This window comes from Electrona antarctica (assembly GCF_951216825.1).
Source record: "Electrona antarctica genome assembly, chromosome: 24".
NCBI lineage: Eukaryota > Metazoa > Chordata > Actinopteri > Myctophiformes > Myctophidae > Electrona > Electrona antarctica.
Window position 1 is genome coordinate 31,745,450 of NC_136803.1, and position 15,975 is coordinate 31,761,424.

General features: G+C 41.9%; 1 protein-coding gene across 2 annotated transcripts in view; it reads right to left on the reverse strand.

Annotated features, from left to right (window-relative positions):
• Nucleotides 1–250: 250 nt before the first annotated feature.
• The window catches only part of drc11 (dynein regulatory complex subunit 11), a 106,252-nt gene continuing 90,527 nt past the window's right edge, over nt 251–15,975 (reverse strand). For both annotated transcript variants that reach the window (XM_079495383.1, XM_079495384.1), the window contains exons 17-21: nt 15,310–15,509; nt 10,204–10,290; nt 7,890–8,067; nt 5,338–5,582; nt 251–2,035 (exon numbers count right to left, since the gene is read on the reverse strand). In XM_079495383.1, the coding sequence (XP_079351509.1) occupies nt 1,871–2,035; nt 5,338–5,582; nt 7,890–8,067; nt 10,204–10,290; nt 15,310–15,509 (875 nt within the window). In that variant the 3' untranslated portion in view covers nt 251–1,870. The remainder of the gene's footprint in view (nt 2,036–5,337; nt 5,583–7,889; nt 8,068–10,203; nt 10,291–15,309; nt 15,510–15,975) is intronic.

The window sequence follows — 15,975 nt, forward strand, 5'->3', positions numbered from 1 at the left end:
CGATGCAAAATGTAATATGTCATCATCACAGATGTGGCACGACAACAAATCTATTGTTAAAACGCTCAAATTATTCATTTAAGCAGTTTTGGCTTTAATCCATTAGAACCTGGAAAGCATCTCCTGTGTCATTTTTAGATTCCACTATAATGTAAAAACATTTTTTTCAGGAAACTCTTAGCTGTTTTAGACAAGTAGTTATGTAAAAAAATCTTTGAATATATACATATATATTTTATATAGGATTTCTTCTTAAAGTGAGTATTTCTTTCCGCAATTCTGCCAATAAGAGTTTTTTTGCGGGGTCAAACAAGGGAATCATGTGACATTGATCCCCTTCCCCGAATCGCTCATACTAGGACATGACGTATGTATATGTGCAGGCAGAAGAATAGAGACGAAAGCAAACGTCAGACTCTGAGTTAAAGTAACAGTGATTTAACAATATACATTGGGGTCCAAGAGATAGAAATGCCATTAAATGGGGGTCTGTATCCTAATTCAGGTCAAACCGGGGGCCCTTGAAATGAAAATGGTTGAGAATCACTGCTAGATCCATACAAACCTTCTCTTATGGGGGTCCTTGGTGTATATTTTCAAATGGGGGTCCGCAGGCTAATGAATGTCATTTTGGGTGACCTTGACATGAAAAAGTTTGGGAACCAAGTGCTGTAAAGTAATAAGCGTTTGGATGTATGAGGTTTCCACCCGACAGTGACAAAGATCACACACACACCCTGGCATAATCCTCGGACACACTCGGAAATTCTGCATCGTCCTTTTCAGCAGTAAACATACATGTATAGAGTTTTTCTAATAATGGTCTTTTTTGTCTCCACCAGGCCGAAGGCATGGGGAGAGAGTATGTTTTGCACTCCGTCCGTGTGTCCGTCCGTCCGTTACCAGCTAATCTCCGGCACCGTTAACCTGGTCGATGCCAAACTTTGCACACACACTCCCTGGATGCCAACGATGAACCTCTGCCCCACATTTTCCACAACGGCCTGTTATAGCGCCACCATGAGCCTGAGGCAGCTTTTCACATTTTTTACCTAAAACTGCACCGATCTGCGTGAAACGTTGCATGCACACTCCCTAGAGGCCAAGGACAAACCTTTGACCTGCATTTTCCGCATCTGCCTTTTATAGCGCCACCAGGAGGCCGACTTTTGTAAAACACATTTTTTGATATTACTCCTCCAGATTCTGTCCACAAATCTCACAAATCGTTACACAGTATCTCTATGGTCATGTGCTCAAGTTGGATCTGTCCGATATTTCATATTCCATCCTAATTGGCTATAATTGGCTTTCACAGTTTGCAAGATTGCCCCGTTTTGAACAAAAGCCTCAAATCATGAACGCAGCATGCAATTTACGTGAAATCTTTCACACATTTTCTTACTAGGCTGAGGAATATATCCCACCCTTTTCACATTGGCCTGTTATAGCGCCACCAACAGGTTGATTTTTGCTAAACACATTTTTGGATCAAAATGCCTCAAATCATCCAATTGCCATCAAAGGCGTATGAAGAAATGGCAATCAAGACGAGTCTGTTGGATTTCTCAGATTGTACACTGATTGGCTAAGATTGCCTTCCAAAGTTTTCAGGAGTGGCCCGTTTTGTACAAAATGCTGCACATGTCCTGCTCATCCAGAATTCTATCCTCAGAGATGCTATGAGTGATCTGGCTCTGCATTTCCTCAACAAAATGAAGAAAATTGTTGCAAAAACAAATAAAAAAAACCATCCTCCTAAACATTTTGCACATCACACACACTCCTATCCTCCTGGTGGAGACCTGTGCCCGGAAGGGCACTTTTTCTAGTTTTGTTCTGCTTTAGATTCAGATCCTCAGTCACCTTGTCACTTCTTCTTGGATTTAATGTTCTTCTTCTTCTTCTTCTTGACGTCGGTCTTGGTCATTCCTTTGCTCTTCCCGTCTTTACCTTTCTTCAGCTCGGCTGCTTCTTCTATGGTTTTTGCCGCGCGTGCCTTCCTCCTGCCCAGTGGGGTTCTGCTGTACCACATCTGTAGAAGACACACACTTTGTATTAACCCGTTCTGGGTGGGAACCCCTTTTGGCGTTTTAAGCATTATGCTATGCTTTAGCTATTGAAAAATAGCAGATCTACAAGCTCGTAGCTTGTAGGTCTGCTATTTTTGAAAAAACGTGAAAATGTGGCGCAAATCTTTGAATATATATTCTTTCAGAGTGAACGTTTTTAACTAAAATCTTTGCTTCTGGGAGGTCCCTGGAACAACATATTTTGAGATGGGAGTCGGCGGCCAAATGCAGATAATTCTAGGGGTCCTTGACATTAAATAGTTTGAGAACCACTGACAAAGAAACATAGTTTTTTTCAGAAAACTGTCAGGATTTAGAAGATTTTGTAGAATCCTCCTCAGGTCTAAATAGGTGTACTAGTGCAGTGGTTTTCAACCTGTGGTCCTGCCGTCCCGGGGACCACCAGTGGGCCTTGAGGGGGTTCCAGGTGGTCCCCAGCTAAATTAATGCAGAGTTGGTAACCAAATGGACCCTTGTAGATCTTTAACTCTTGAGAGCGTAAAATGAAACCCAAATGGACCCGGCTGTATACGGGTCCATTTTGTTTCTTTTTTTTACGCTCTCAAGAGTTACATTATTTTAACAAAATACTCAAAGTTTTGGTTCTGAGATGCTATACCTCATCACATGGTGGTCCCTGTGGCTCAAATGACGAATAAATAATGGGCCTCGACATGAAAAAGGTTGAAAACCACACTGGCCTAGACGCATGGCAGGGATCCATTGAGTGACATGTAGTGTAGCGTTAAGCGAGCGTATATCTATTCTACGTCCGAGCATAGACATGGTAACGCCCCGCCTGCCTCTGATTGGCCTACTGACACTGCACGTCTTGCCTGTCCTCCGAGATGCAAGGCTACTCCGTGGTGGGAAATAATACAAGTACAAGAGAATGGCAGTATGAATTTTTGTAGAACTAATATTGTTTGGGCCGTTTGCTTTGATTGAATAAAGTGTTAGTGTTGATTATCGTGTATTAATCTAATTATAGTAAACTAATACTATTATACTAGAAAAGATAAAGATCAAGGTATTAATCTAATTATAGTAAACTAATACTGTTTAAAAAAGATAAAGATCAAGGGAAAAGAGACCTTTTTACAATAATGTTTCAAGTTTACACATAAACATAAACAGGCCAACGGCATAAAATATGTTTGCCTCTTCTACAAAAGTAAGTTACTGATCGCGCGTGCCAAGCTGTCATTCTCTTGTATTATATATTATTTATTTATTTCCCACCACGGAGTAACCTCACGGCAGACTATTGAGCAATGAGCATGTATCTTCCACCTCGGAGGAAACTCTGGTAAGGGCGGCAGTGTCGGTAGGCCAATCAGAGGCAGGCGGGGCATTACCATGTCTATGCTCGGACATAGAAAAGATATACGCGTTAAGCGACGTGCATGCGTGGAAACCACCACAGATTGGGAGGCATACTTTGGTTCGACATATCATTGGTTCGACAGGCATTGGTCCGACTGGATTAAGGTTGGTGAGGGATGCGTTGAGCCAAACTCCTAAGCCTATACCCTCTAAATGTTCCAATCCCTGATAAGCCCAACCCAAATATTTTCCTTATTCTAAGCCTAACTCCCCAAATCTGTTTAAACCACTAAGCCATTTTTCTTGTAAGGATGAGGAAAATGGACCTCACACTGTCCATGTCAAATTCTACTAAACTTTTGGCCCCTCACAAGTACAGTAACACACCCCCCACACAGATCTGAGTCTGGTCTCGGTCCCACAACTGAACAAACATAGTAGAGAAAGGCTGCCCTCTGCTGGCTGATATTAGTTCCTGCAGGGGTACACTTTTTCAACTCTCACTGGCCCCTCGCTGTGAACACAATATATACCGGACCGGTATTTGTACTCTATTCTGTATTATTTCATTGCATATTAGTTATTGTGAGTGAGGTTGTTCATTGGGCATACATCAATACTGTAGTGTAAAATAGCTCTTCATGGCTTTCCCACACATTTGACTGCCAGGTATTCATTCTTCTGCTTCTGCCATGATCTTTTCAGTGCAAACCATGGTGCAAACCACCAAGATACCATGTTGTACCTGTCTAAATACTTCCTTAATGTCAACGAAGTCCACCAGGGGGAGCTCAACAAACCATGTGCAACCCAGATTCGGCGAAGGGACTAAACTATTTTCGCTCCTATGCCACCAAAATGTGGAACCACCTACCAACGGTCATTAAGACATGCGAATCCCTTGACTCCTTAAAACGCTCTCAAAGGGCACCTACGGACGGCTGCAATTCGAAACTGGCCCCGTAAAATCTGAATCGCCCACCCACCCTATTTTCCCCTCACTGTATATGTTTTCTTTTCCCTTTTTACCTCCTTTATGATGATGATTTCCAGTTTTTTGGCTATATAGAAGTGTATATTCTCTAAATGTTATGATGAATTGAACAATGTGGACCCTCTTGTAAACAAGTGTAGTGCTTTATTGGGTCGTCCACTCACAGTTAACAGTTTTTTGTATTGAGTTGTGCTTGAAATGTACTGTAATTCTGCAAACTGTTAATAAATACTTCAATCAATCAATCAAAGTTTAGAAGCAAAGGCTGCAGAAGGAGCGCTAAAACGGTGAAGCGCGCCCGCAAAGCATCCATTTTCCGCGCTGCGCATATATTTCAATATATATACAGTTATATTCTCATTAAAATCGTAGTGATTGTCAATATTATTTCGGGGCCCGCTTGCAAGACCCTCCACCACCAAGTGGGCCCCGTGCGGGCCCACAGGCTGCATGGGAATCGCTGCCATAAAACCCCTGATTGACAGTGTTGATTTTTGGCAGCACATTTTCATTTTAGTTTAGTCATAGTCTTTGGAATAAAACTTATTTTAGTTTCAGTCATATTTTAGTCATCTGAAATGTTTTCGTGTTAGTCTAGTTTTAGTCGACTAAATAGCACTTAGTTGACTAAATCTACAGTTGTTTTTTTTGCGGGCCTTGATGGCGGCAATGGCTGATTTTACACTTGGCTGAAAACAGCAGATCTACAAGCACACAACGACGCGTGCTTGTAGATCTGCTATTTTCAGCACAGCGCAACAAATCTCTGCTCCCTAACATTTTTGTCTAGTTTTTATTTGTCTACAAAATTGTCAGTATATTCTTAGTCTTAGTTTTAGTCATCATGGCAAAATTTGTATTTAGTTTTCATTTAGTTTCCATCATCGAAAAAAAAGGTAGTCGACGGACTATTTTTCTTCATAGTTTTACTCGACGAAATCTGACCTTGAAGGCCTCCTCCTCCTCTTTGAAGACAGGGTCCTGTCGGGCGAGCGGGGGGATGAACTCGGAGGCGGCGAGGGCTCTGGAGGGCAGCTGACTCAGCCTGCGGGGACTCAGCACCCAGCGCACCGCCCGCAGGATGTGACCCGGGGTGTAACCGTCCGTCACCTTGGCCAGGGAGCTCAGGTCCAGGCCCGGCCCGGCCTGGCCGCCACCACCACCGCTGTGCAACAGCTCCCTCCACAGGACTGGAGGAGGCAGTGCGGGCGACGAGGGGGGCAGAGGGAAGGACAGGGGAGAGTGTGGTTATTACGTTATTACATGGTTGTTACGTTCTTAGCTTACGTATGTTTCATGATAACTATGTATGTATGTGATGTATTGCCATGCTTTTTGTTCTTGCTTAATGTAAGTTGCTCTGCTACATGCCTAAATTGAAAATTGTACACTTTAGGATGATCATTGATCATGTAGTAGGGCGTAAAGTTATGGAAAGAAAACACATATGAAAGAGAAATGAAAAGGGTTCTACCCGACAGCAACGATATATAGTATTAACAACTAAAATGACACAGATGCTTTCCCTGATATAAAGGCAACGTATAGTTTTATATATATATAACAAAGCACCTGACCAATGTTCCCTCTAATTTTTTTTCGGTCTGAGCAAACACTCAAACCTCCTGAGCAGACATCAGCAACTACTGAGCAAACATTACGTCACCTTGACACAAACTATCCAAACGTTAGATAATGCTAAGTGAGCGCCCCTCACTTCACACAGGTGGGATTTTTTTCTTTTTTCCAAATGGATTTTGGTATACGAGTGAATCAATGTATAGTTACATAAAGTTACGCAAGTTACAATTTTTTTATTTTATATCAAGGTGGTAGGCTAGCAATTTTAAGAATATTCAGTTAGTCTATATCAGTGGTTCTCAACCTTTTCAGGCTGTGACCCCCCAAAGTAATCATATTTGAACTGGGGACCCCCCACCCAGACAAGCAACAGAATGGTTCCACAGATAGCCGATCTACAAGCTCGTTGTGAACTTGTAGATCGGCTATTTTCACAATTGTTGCCTCTTTCTTTATCATTTAATAATCTGGCTAATGTTTGACCAGTTTTTATAGCATGGTTTGCTGATTACTTTTGATGCAGTAATGGTATTTTTTTTCTTTTAGAGCCTTTGAGGTATTGTAAAAGTCTTAAAAGTCCTTAAATTGTCACTTCACTGTCATCTGGGGTCCCCCCACCCCCAAATCATGTGGGGAGTGGGGACCCACAGGTTGAGAACGACTGGTAGGCTATATGAATACTCAATATTGCTTTACATGGGGGGGCATGAGAAAACGGAAATAATGTATTGGGACACACACACACACACACACACTCACACACACACACACACACACACGAGTTTGTTGGTTTGTGTTTTTGAACTCCTAGTTTTTATCAGATTGTCGTCAAGCTGTATTAACAGATTGGAGAATTACAGAGAGGTTCCATATGGGGCTAGACCGCTAGAGATTAACGTTAGCTTCCACATGTTTCATTCACAAGCACACCGGACTGTCTGGAGGCTTGTTGTGCTGTAGTGATAACAACGTTAGCTAACCAGCTAACGAGAAGCTAACGTTAGTCCCCCTCTCTTGTTGTTGCGCACAGCCGTGCTTTTATCCACACTTCCATCCGTTCGCCTTTTAAATCTAAATGTCCCATCAACGCATGGGTCCAAGCAACGCCAGCTTATCTGGTTCTTGGGGTTTCATTAACACTGACTGCTGCTGCTGCTGCTGTTACGTCTCCACCTCTAAGGTCCCCACTCGCGCGCAGTCACACACAGGAGGAGTAGCCTCGGTCCCAGGCAGGAGGAGAGGAGAGGAGAGGAGACCATAGAGTAATACAAGGAGGGGAGGAGACCTATCTGTCGCGGTCGCCTCGCCTGTGTAATCTAAATAAAGTGTAAAGTAAATAAAAAATAAAGTGTGGGCAAGTGGACAATTTATTTTTTTAAATAAAACCTCTTTTTTTTTTTTTACACCAGCGTGTGCGCGACAGATTTCAGTTGTGCGCGGGGGCATTTGGCCATGTGCGCGCGCGCGCACGGGCGCACCTTAGGGGGAACATTGCACCTGACGAACGCATCGTGCAAATAAAGCAAAAATAATCTTGTCCTGAGCATCTCTGGAGTTTGCGGTCCCTTCCTCTTCTAAGGAAGTTTCCCCTGGTCTACATTTTATGTATAGGTGCCACCAAAATGTGGAACGCCCTACCTCCCCCCCTTTTCCCCTCACTGTATATATTTTTTTCCCTTTTTACCTCCTCTATGATGATTTCCTGTTTTTTGGCTATATAGAAGTGTATATTTGTACGTCTCTAAATGTTATGATGAATTGAAAACGGTGGACCCTCTTGTAAACAAGTGTAATACTTTTATGGCGTCGTCCACTCACAGTTGACAGTTTTTGTATCGAGTTGTGCTTGAAATGTAGTCTACTGTAATTCAGCAAACTGTTAATAAATACTTCAATCAATCAATCAATTCCCCTACCTAGCCTGGAGGCGTAGTCTGGCCTGGGGATGAGGAGGATCTTCCTGTAGACCTTACAGAAGGGCTTGAGGTCAGCGTCGAAGGGCCTGCGGCTCGTCCCCACCAGCAGGACTCTGTCCTCCGGCTTCAGGCCCTTCAGAACCTTAGCCAGGTCCTTCTTCAGCCTCTTGGGCTCCATCTGGAAGAGTGCGTTTTAAAACCCATTTAGGCCTGACGTCGAAATTAAAAAAAAAAAAGTCTTCTAAATCCTGACAGTTTTTCTGACATGTTTCTGTATCAGTGGTGCTCAATATTTCATGTCAAGGACCACACAAATTATATGTAATTGGCAGCCGAAACCCCCATCTGAAAATATGTTGTTCCAGGGACCCCCCAGAAGCAATGATTTGAGTTAAAAATGTTCGCTCTGGCCTGGGCCATGGCTCAGTCGTCCAGGCACCTTGGCTGGTAATCCAGTCTGGCAGTGTGCCGATCCCGACGGCCTTTATTGCATGTCTTCCCCCCATCTCTCTCCCCATTTCCTGTCAGCCTACTGTCTGTCCCTCCATAAAAATAAATAAATAAAAAGGCGAAAGCCACAAAAAAACATTAAAAAAAAAAAGTTTGCTCTGAAAGAATATAATCATATTCAAAGATTTGCGCCACATTTTCACGATTTTTCAAAAATAGCAGACCTACAAGCTCATAGCGCGGCACTCGGTGCCGCGCTATGAGCTATGAGCCCAGAATGGATTAAAACCCATTCAGACCTGCAGGCCGATTCTATACGAATGTCTCATAATCCTAATCAACGTTTTCTGAAAAACGTGTTTCTATACGTTATTGGTTTTCAAACTTTTTCATGTTAAGGACCCCCAAAATTATATGCATTTGGCCGCATACACCCCCCCCCCCCCATCTCAAAATATGTTGTTCCAGGGACCCTCAAAGATGTTAAAAATGTGTTTTACAAATTACAAATATAGCATAGGCCATTTTGCTTTTTTTTCCTCTCCTTCAAAAATAGCAGATCTACATCGCGCTGTGGTGCTATTTTTTAATAAAGTATAAAATAGTGGTGAACCAATGTGCTAAAATGTAAAATTACAATGCTGTCCCAGTTTTTGTATGTTAAGTTGCCTCAAGAGGGCAGTATGAGCTCAGAGTTAAGCTGTGAGCCAGCATTTTCACCTTGGAAAGGTGAAACACACACTTTGTTTTACAAAGAAGTCTATCTACAACCTCTGGAAAACAATGTCTGCCACTGGAAAAAAAATCTAAGAGCATTGATTGTGCGTCTGACCACAATTTTGACTTTAAATCTATTAAATCTTGCAGAATATTATGATTTTTATTTTTATTTTTTATTTAGGGACATCCACAATCATATTATACAACCATTTTTCAAATAGTGTTTTTGTCCACAGGTTTTTTTTTTTTTTTTTTTAGATTTTTTAAAAAGAATACAAAAAATAAAACATATGGGAGAGATGGATGATGTGTACAGAAATTAAAGTACAATACAATATAATAGAATATTATGATTTTATTTAATATATAATTACCTCCGTCAAAGAAGTCGAATTCTAAGTAAGCTATAAAGCAAAACAATGCGAGAAGTAACCTCTGAATGAATTTCAGAGTTGTGGAATTTGGCTATGGAGAAAAGAGGTTTCCATAGCAACCACTACAACAGTCTTTCTGATTTTAACCAAGCGGAATAGTTAACTTATCTGGAGTCAGTTATTCTGCACAATTTTTTACCCAGCATAGCGTTTATTTATTACATGGCTTGGTTGAATGCTTCTGATTGGTCAATCGCCAAATTCAACGGTCAGCTATTTCTGCATAATGAACTCAATAACAGACCGCTGCCTAATCAAACCCTCGGAGCAGCAGCTGCAGCCGCTTGATTTAGTGCTGTTTCAGCCATGTAAACACACACACAATGTCATTTACAATAAACATTGCTCTCAAAAATGATTTTGGAAACATTTGAGCGAGAAATAGACAAAGCAGTAACCCGAAAATGGATTCTATTTGATCAACTCACTTCCTTGTTTTCCGACTGTGCTGCAGCTGGGCAGACGCCGGCCAGCGTGACACTTCACACTTATGGAATACTTTAATTTACCAAGCAAGGAAATACCTTGTTTTGTTGTGTTTTGGGTCAATTTTTAATGTATGTATTCGCGTCGGTGGTTAATCAGCCTGACGGTGATTTATCTATAAACAATGACCACTCAGCCATACATTATCCCTTACATGACACATACTGATCTGGAGTCAGCTGTTCTGTATACTTTGACCTGTACAGTGTCCGTTTTATTCTCACCTCTTTCTCCGTCTTCGGTACTTTCTTGTAGAAGGTCTTCTCTGCGTCTCCGATCCAAATGACTGAGGGCTGCAGCTGGCGAGCCACCTGCCGCACGCACGCACGCACACACACACACACACACGCACAGACTGAGACAAAAGTACCAGTAATTGCCGTACAGTACATTTATAGGGGCGAATTGACACACACACACACACACACACACACACACACACACACACACACACACACACACACACACACACACACACACACACACACACACACACACACACACACACACACACACACACACACACACACACACACACACACACACACACACACACACACACACACACACACACACACCTGCATGTGGAAGTTCAGGACTTCACGCGAAAAGTCACTTCAGGACAAGCACTCACACAGAAACATTAACCACTTCCTACTTCCTCGTACAACAACATGCAAATTCCACAGTCTACAAGCAGACAACGTGTTGCATCGGGGTACGGTGAGTGACCATGTAGATTGTATGCTATTTTTGCTGTTTTTGAAAATGAATTTTATATATGAATATGAAAATGTTTGAAAACTTGAAAAAGTTCGGCCTATGGTTAAATGTGCAACAATGTGTCGCAAAAAGTTCCATGAAATATGGGACTACTTTTATTTGTATATTAAAGGATGGTTGCATTAACAATTTGTAATTGGTAATACATTACAGATGATATCACTGTCAACAGAATGTGGAGGGGTGTTGTCCATTGTTTTTTTGGTTTTTTTTTTGACTGCTAGTTGTTTTGTTTTGTTTGTTTTTCTTGTCTCTTTCTTTTGTGTAAGTCATGTGTATTTTGTATGCTTTATTGTAAAATCATACAAAATAAAAATATTTAAAAAAAACAACAAAAAAAAACAATGTGTCGCAACAGCAGTTGTTTTCCCCATCAAAGCCCGCATGTTATGAAGTGAGCGTTGTAACTTTAGAATTATGTTTTTGACAACAATCGAGTTATGCAACTTTAGCATGCTCTACTTATTTCGGGAAAAACAACAAAACATCCGTTCTGTTGCTCAACGTTCAGCACCGGGAGCATCTGGGACTGCGTTCACAGTGCATTTTGTGTGAGTATTGGGTGAAATTATTTTAATGCAATGTATAGAATGTACCAACAACAGCTGTCAAACTGCAGATTGCAACCCTTAGACCAGAGGTTCCCACCAGTGTTGTTTTTGGCAGTCTCTTGAATAGTTTTCATTTAGTTTTAGTCACATTTTAGTCACCTGGAATGTTTTAGTGTTAGTCTAGTTTTAGTTGACTAAATGTCATAAGATTTTAGTCGACTAAATCTACAGTTGATTTAGAAATTGAAAAAGTTGAATTTTATGTTACAGGTCCTTTAAGGTTACACGTGAACGCTATGTGGGTGGCGATGACGCCGGACAAGACGACGCTCACGGGGGGGAGCATGCTTTGTTTGGTTTCCGAGTAAAAGCGCAAATCCGGCATTAGTGAATTGTTTACGCCTCCATGGTGGGATATCTTGTTTATTCATCTACAAGCACCCACCACCGCCTAACCTAAGCATTCTGCAGGGTAAGGACATTTACATGTCAATAAAGAGCCTTAACCACACAATGACTTGACTTGAGGGAGCAGGATGCGTCCAAAGACTCCGGCGCTTTGTTCAACCTCAGCAAGTTAAAGTATCACAAACACTAAATAGTGACATCAAATGAACAAAGAACAGCCACCCGTCAACCCCACGGGTCGTGCAATGCTTCAACTCGGAACAATGCATTAACTGTATGCAGATAAGACAACCATTCAAGTAATGACACAAGCCAAAACTACTGTGGTCTCTGAGCAGAATCAAGCCAAATCAACACCCACACACGTAAAGTCTATTATGACATTTCTATTTCGTTACAGACTACAGAGCAACAGCATGCGCACGCACGCACGCACGCACACGCAAGCATACAACCAAGTGTAAAATGACTTATACTGGATATCTTGTCCACTAGTCCCTGCCTAAGATTTTAGTCTAGTTTTTATTTTTGACAAAATTGTCAATATATTTAGTCTTAGTTTTAGTCATCATAGCTTAGTTTCCATTTAGTTTTCGTCAGTGAGAAAAGGTAGTCAACGAACATTTTTCGTCTTAGTTTTAGTCGACCGGTGACCATCGGTATACAATTTAGCCATTTAGCAGACCCTCCAGATATACATTGCACAGTGAGTGGTCAGCAAAGCCTCTACACCCCGCTTCAATGGGCTCACAGCGTCCCTTTTCTTCTTTGGCATTGCTCGACCACCTCCTGGTACTACAAAGTGTATGAATGTGTGAGGCGAGCATGGGTGTGAATGTAATGCACAATCTATGTAAGGTGCTTTAGATAAAAGCGCAATATAAATTCACCATTTACCTTTTTAGAAATATTTAATTTGAAAATGTATCCATCTACCCTCACACACATTGCAAAACAAACCGCCATTTAAAATATATAAATGCAGAGACGGCAAGTAAAACTCATTAATTAATGCCACTTTGACTGCTTTGTTAAAACATAGTCAAGAGAACACCACCACATTGTGACCATGCACAAGCACAGCTTTGTGTTTAACGTAAGTGCCAACGGTTATTATAAATTGCCCGGCAGATGCAGGTACTTTCTATTGTTAAAGGTCACTTTTAAAAGGTTGCTGTGTGTGCATTCAAAAAAAAAAAAAAAAAAAAAAAAAAAGTCAAAAAGATTGCGAGGACAAAGGCTGTGGAATAGAGTTAGCCCCCCCTGTGCCAGCACGCAGGACATCCTGACCTGTCAAGACATGATCCTAATCCCACTCCCACAATTAAATACAATGCACACTTAGATAGGGTGCTGACAGACCCCAAACACAGAGCGGCATAGCTCCAAAAACAACAACAACAACAAGCAGACTGGTGCTGTTTGCATGTAAAGACAGCTGTTTGGAGAGGTGGATCTGCTCACACATGTACACACACACACGCATCATGCATACTGTACATGTAACATGCGTTATGGTCAGTGGGATAAGTACTCCCATGTTTTACTTAAGTAAAAGTAGTAATACCACAATATCAAAATACTGTTGCACAGTAAGTAAAAGGCCTGTATTCAAGTACAAAGGTATTGGCATCAAGATATACAGTAATTACAACATAAGTAAAGTAATAGTACTTTCAATTCTTTGAAAATGTTCAATCTACAAGCTTACAATGCTATACATCACTTTATTGGTTCATGTATATTTTGTATTCATAATCTAAATCTGCAAAGTAGAAAGTAATTAAAGCTGTGAAGTGTGAAATGATTGTAGTGGAATAAAAGTACAATATATTTGCCTCTGAGTTGTAGTCATGCAGAAGGATAGAACATCGGGAAATGGAAACACACACACACACACACACACACACACACACACACACACACACACACACACACACACACACACACACACACACACACACACACACACACACACACACACACACACACACACACACACACACACACACACACACACACACACACACACACACACACACACGATAGCCATCTGTGATAAACATCCTGGCCAACACCACCACTTTGTGTCCGCCGCTTACAGACGCAAAAAAGCACGTCTGTGCTTTTTAGCGCTCTCGTTACGTTCTACGTGATAACATTGTAAAGCTTACTTTTTGAGTGGTGCAAACCACTCAACTGGCTTTGTACCCGTGTACCCGTGTTTGTTCGTACCAAAAAAACGAGCATGGTTGCTATGGTTAGCAACCAAAAAAACGAGCATGGTTGCTATGGTTAGTATGTGACGTCACTGACATCACAGATGTCAGTTGCACCACTCAGTTCACACGGGTGTGATTTTTTCATGTACGGACAGATTGACGTGGAAGGGTTTCTGATATCCCCATGTCAGTGTGTGTGTGTGTATGTGTGTGTGTGTGTTTTTTTTTTATCGACTAAGCTTTATGGAAGGGGTCTTCAACAGGGTTGTCCGGGTCCCCTAGGGCAGGTGGTTCCCAAACATTTTCATGTCAAGGACCCCCAAAATGACACTAATCAGCCCATGGACCCCATTTGAAGAGATATGCCAGGGACCCCCATAAGAGAAGATTTTTACGGCTCTAGCAGTGATTCTCAACCGGTTTAATTTCAAGGACCCCCCAGTTTGACATGCATTAGGCTACGGACCCCCATTTAATGGCATTTCTATCTCTGGCACCCCAATTTAATGGCCAAGATGTTTGGTGGGGAAGGGAGAAAAAAGCAGACTAAAACACACTCACATTCACACTGAGAACTATAACTATAAAGGTAACTATAACTATATTATATTTTTGAGGGGCACTATCCCATGTCCAGCTTTTGGCCTACCGTATGTGCAAACACAAACTTTGTTCTAACACAAACATTAGATGCCATTGACAATTAATGGTTGTTCGTGTAAACACAAACATTGCGTAACATTGAAGACAAAAGAGAGGATGCAACTTGTGACTGACCGGAATTAGATGATGTATGATGATAAGAGCGCCCCTCATTCACACAGGTGTGATTTTTTTAAAGTCTGTGTAAACTGTGGTATTCACTTAAGTTGTACGATTTCTAAAACTATATTTTGATAGTTATAGTGCTTGTGTGAATGGCCCTTTAGTACAGAGTGAAAGGTAAAGTATTGACGGTTTTAAGAGGTAAAATATCAGCAAAATACACATTACCATGAATCCAACATGATAAACGACATGTAGTGGGGGGGTCCCTGCTTCATCTCTCTCTCAGCTAGGACTAAGCTTGGACTTGAAAACATTGAAGACCCCTTCTCTATGGCAGGGGTTTTTAAAGTTTTTGGCTGGCGACCCCCGGAAATGCTTTTGGCCATGTCTCTCAACCCCCGCCCGCCCCCCTCCCCACCACCAATACAAACAGACTGCAAAAATAACCTTAATAATAGAGAAAATAATATCATAAATTAATACTGAAACCAGATATATATAAAATAATTTGGGGACCCCCCCCAAAATAATTTAGCGACCCACGGGTTGAGAACCACTGCTCTATGGTGCTGCAAATAACAGCTTTAGCGCCCCCTACCTTGAAGACCATGTGCAGCAGGTAATGGAGGCCACTGCGACCAGGGAACTTGCCCGCCAGGTTGCCAGGTGAGAGGTTGAAGAGGTTGGCTCCGGTCTCTGTGCAGATGGCGTGAACCAGCATCTTCTTCCCCACGCCGGACGGCCCCGCCAGCAGCAGAGACTTCACCAGAGGAGCCTTCTCGTGGATGCAACGGGAGCCTGAGGGGCGAAGAACACAAGATTTCTGTTTTGTACTTTATTTGCGCATAATTATTTAAAAAAAAGACAGGCGCAAATATATTTTGAATTGTGATTTGATTGATTGATTTTTTTATGAGTTTTCTTGGGGACCTCTTTTAGCTCAAGAGTCCTGAATGTCCTGGATGATTTTTATTCTTATACTCAGTGGTGTGCACAGATAGACACTAGGGGGTGCTAGAGCAACTGCCCTTTTCCCTCTGGAAAAGGTGCCCTTTTTTCACTTGAGCACCTGCCCCTCTAAATGTCTGTGCACGCCACTGCTTATACTGTTCAACAGCACCCAGGCCCAGCCTATAGCAGCTCTGGGATGTCCGTCCGTGCCTCAACAACCATTTTGTCTCAGATTCCCCAAATCCCACAGTACAATACTTCACAGGGTAGAGACAGGAAGCGATTCAACGTCATCGGACTTTGCATCATGGAC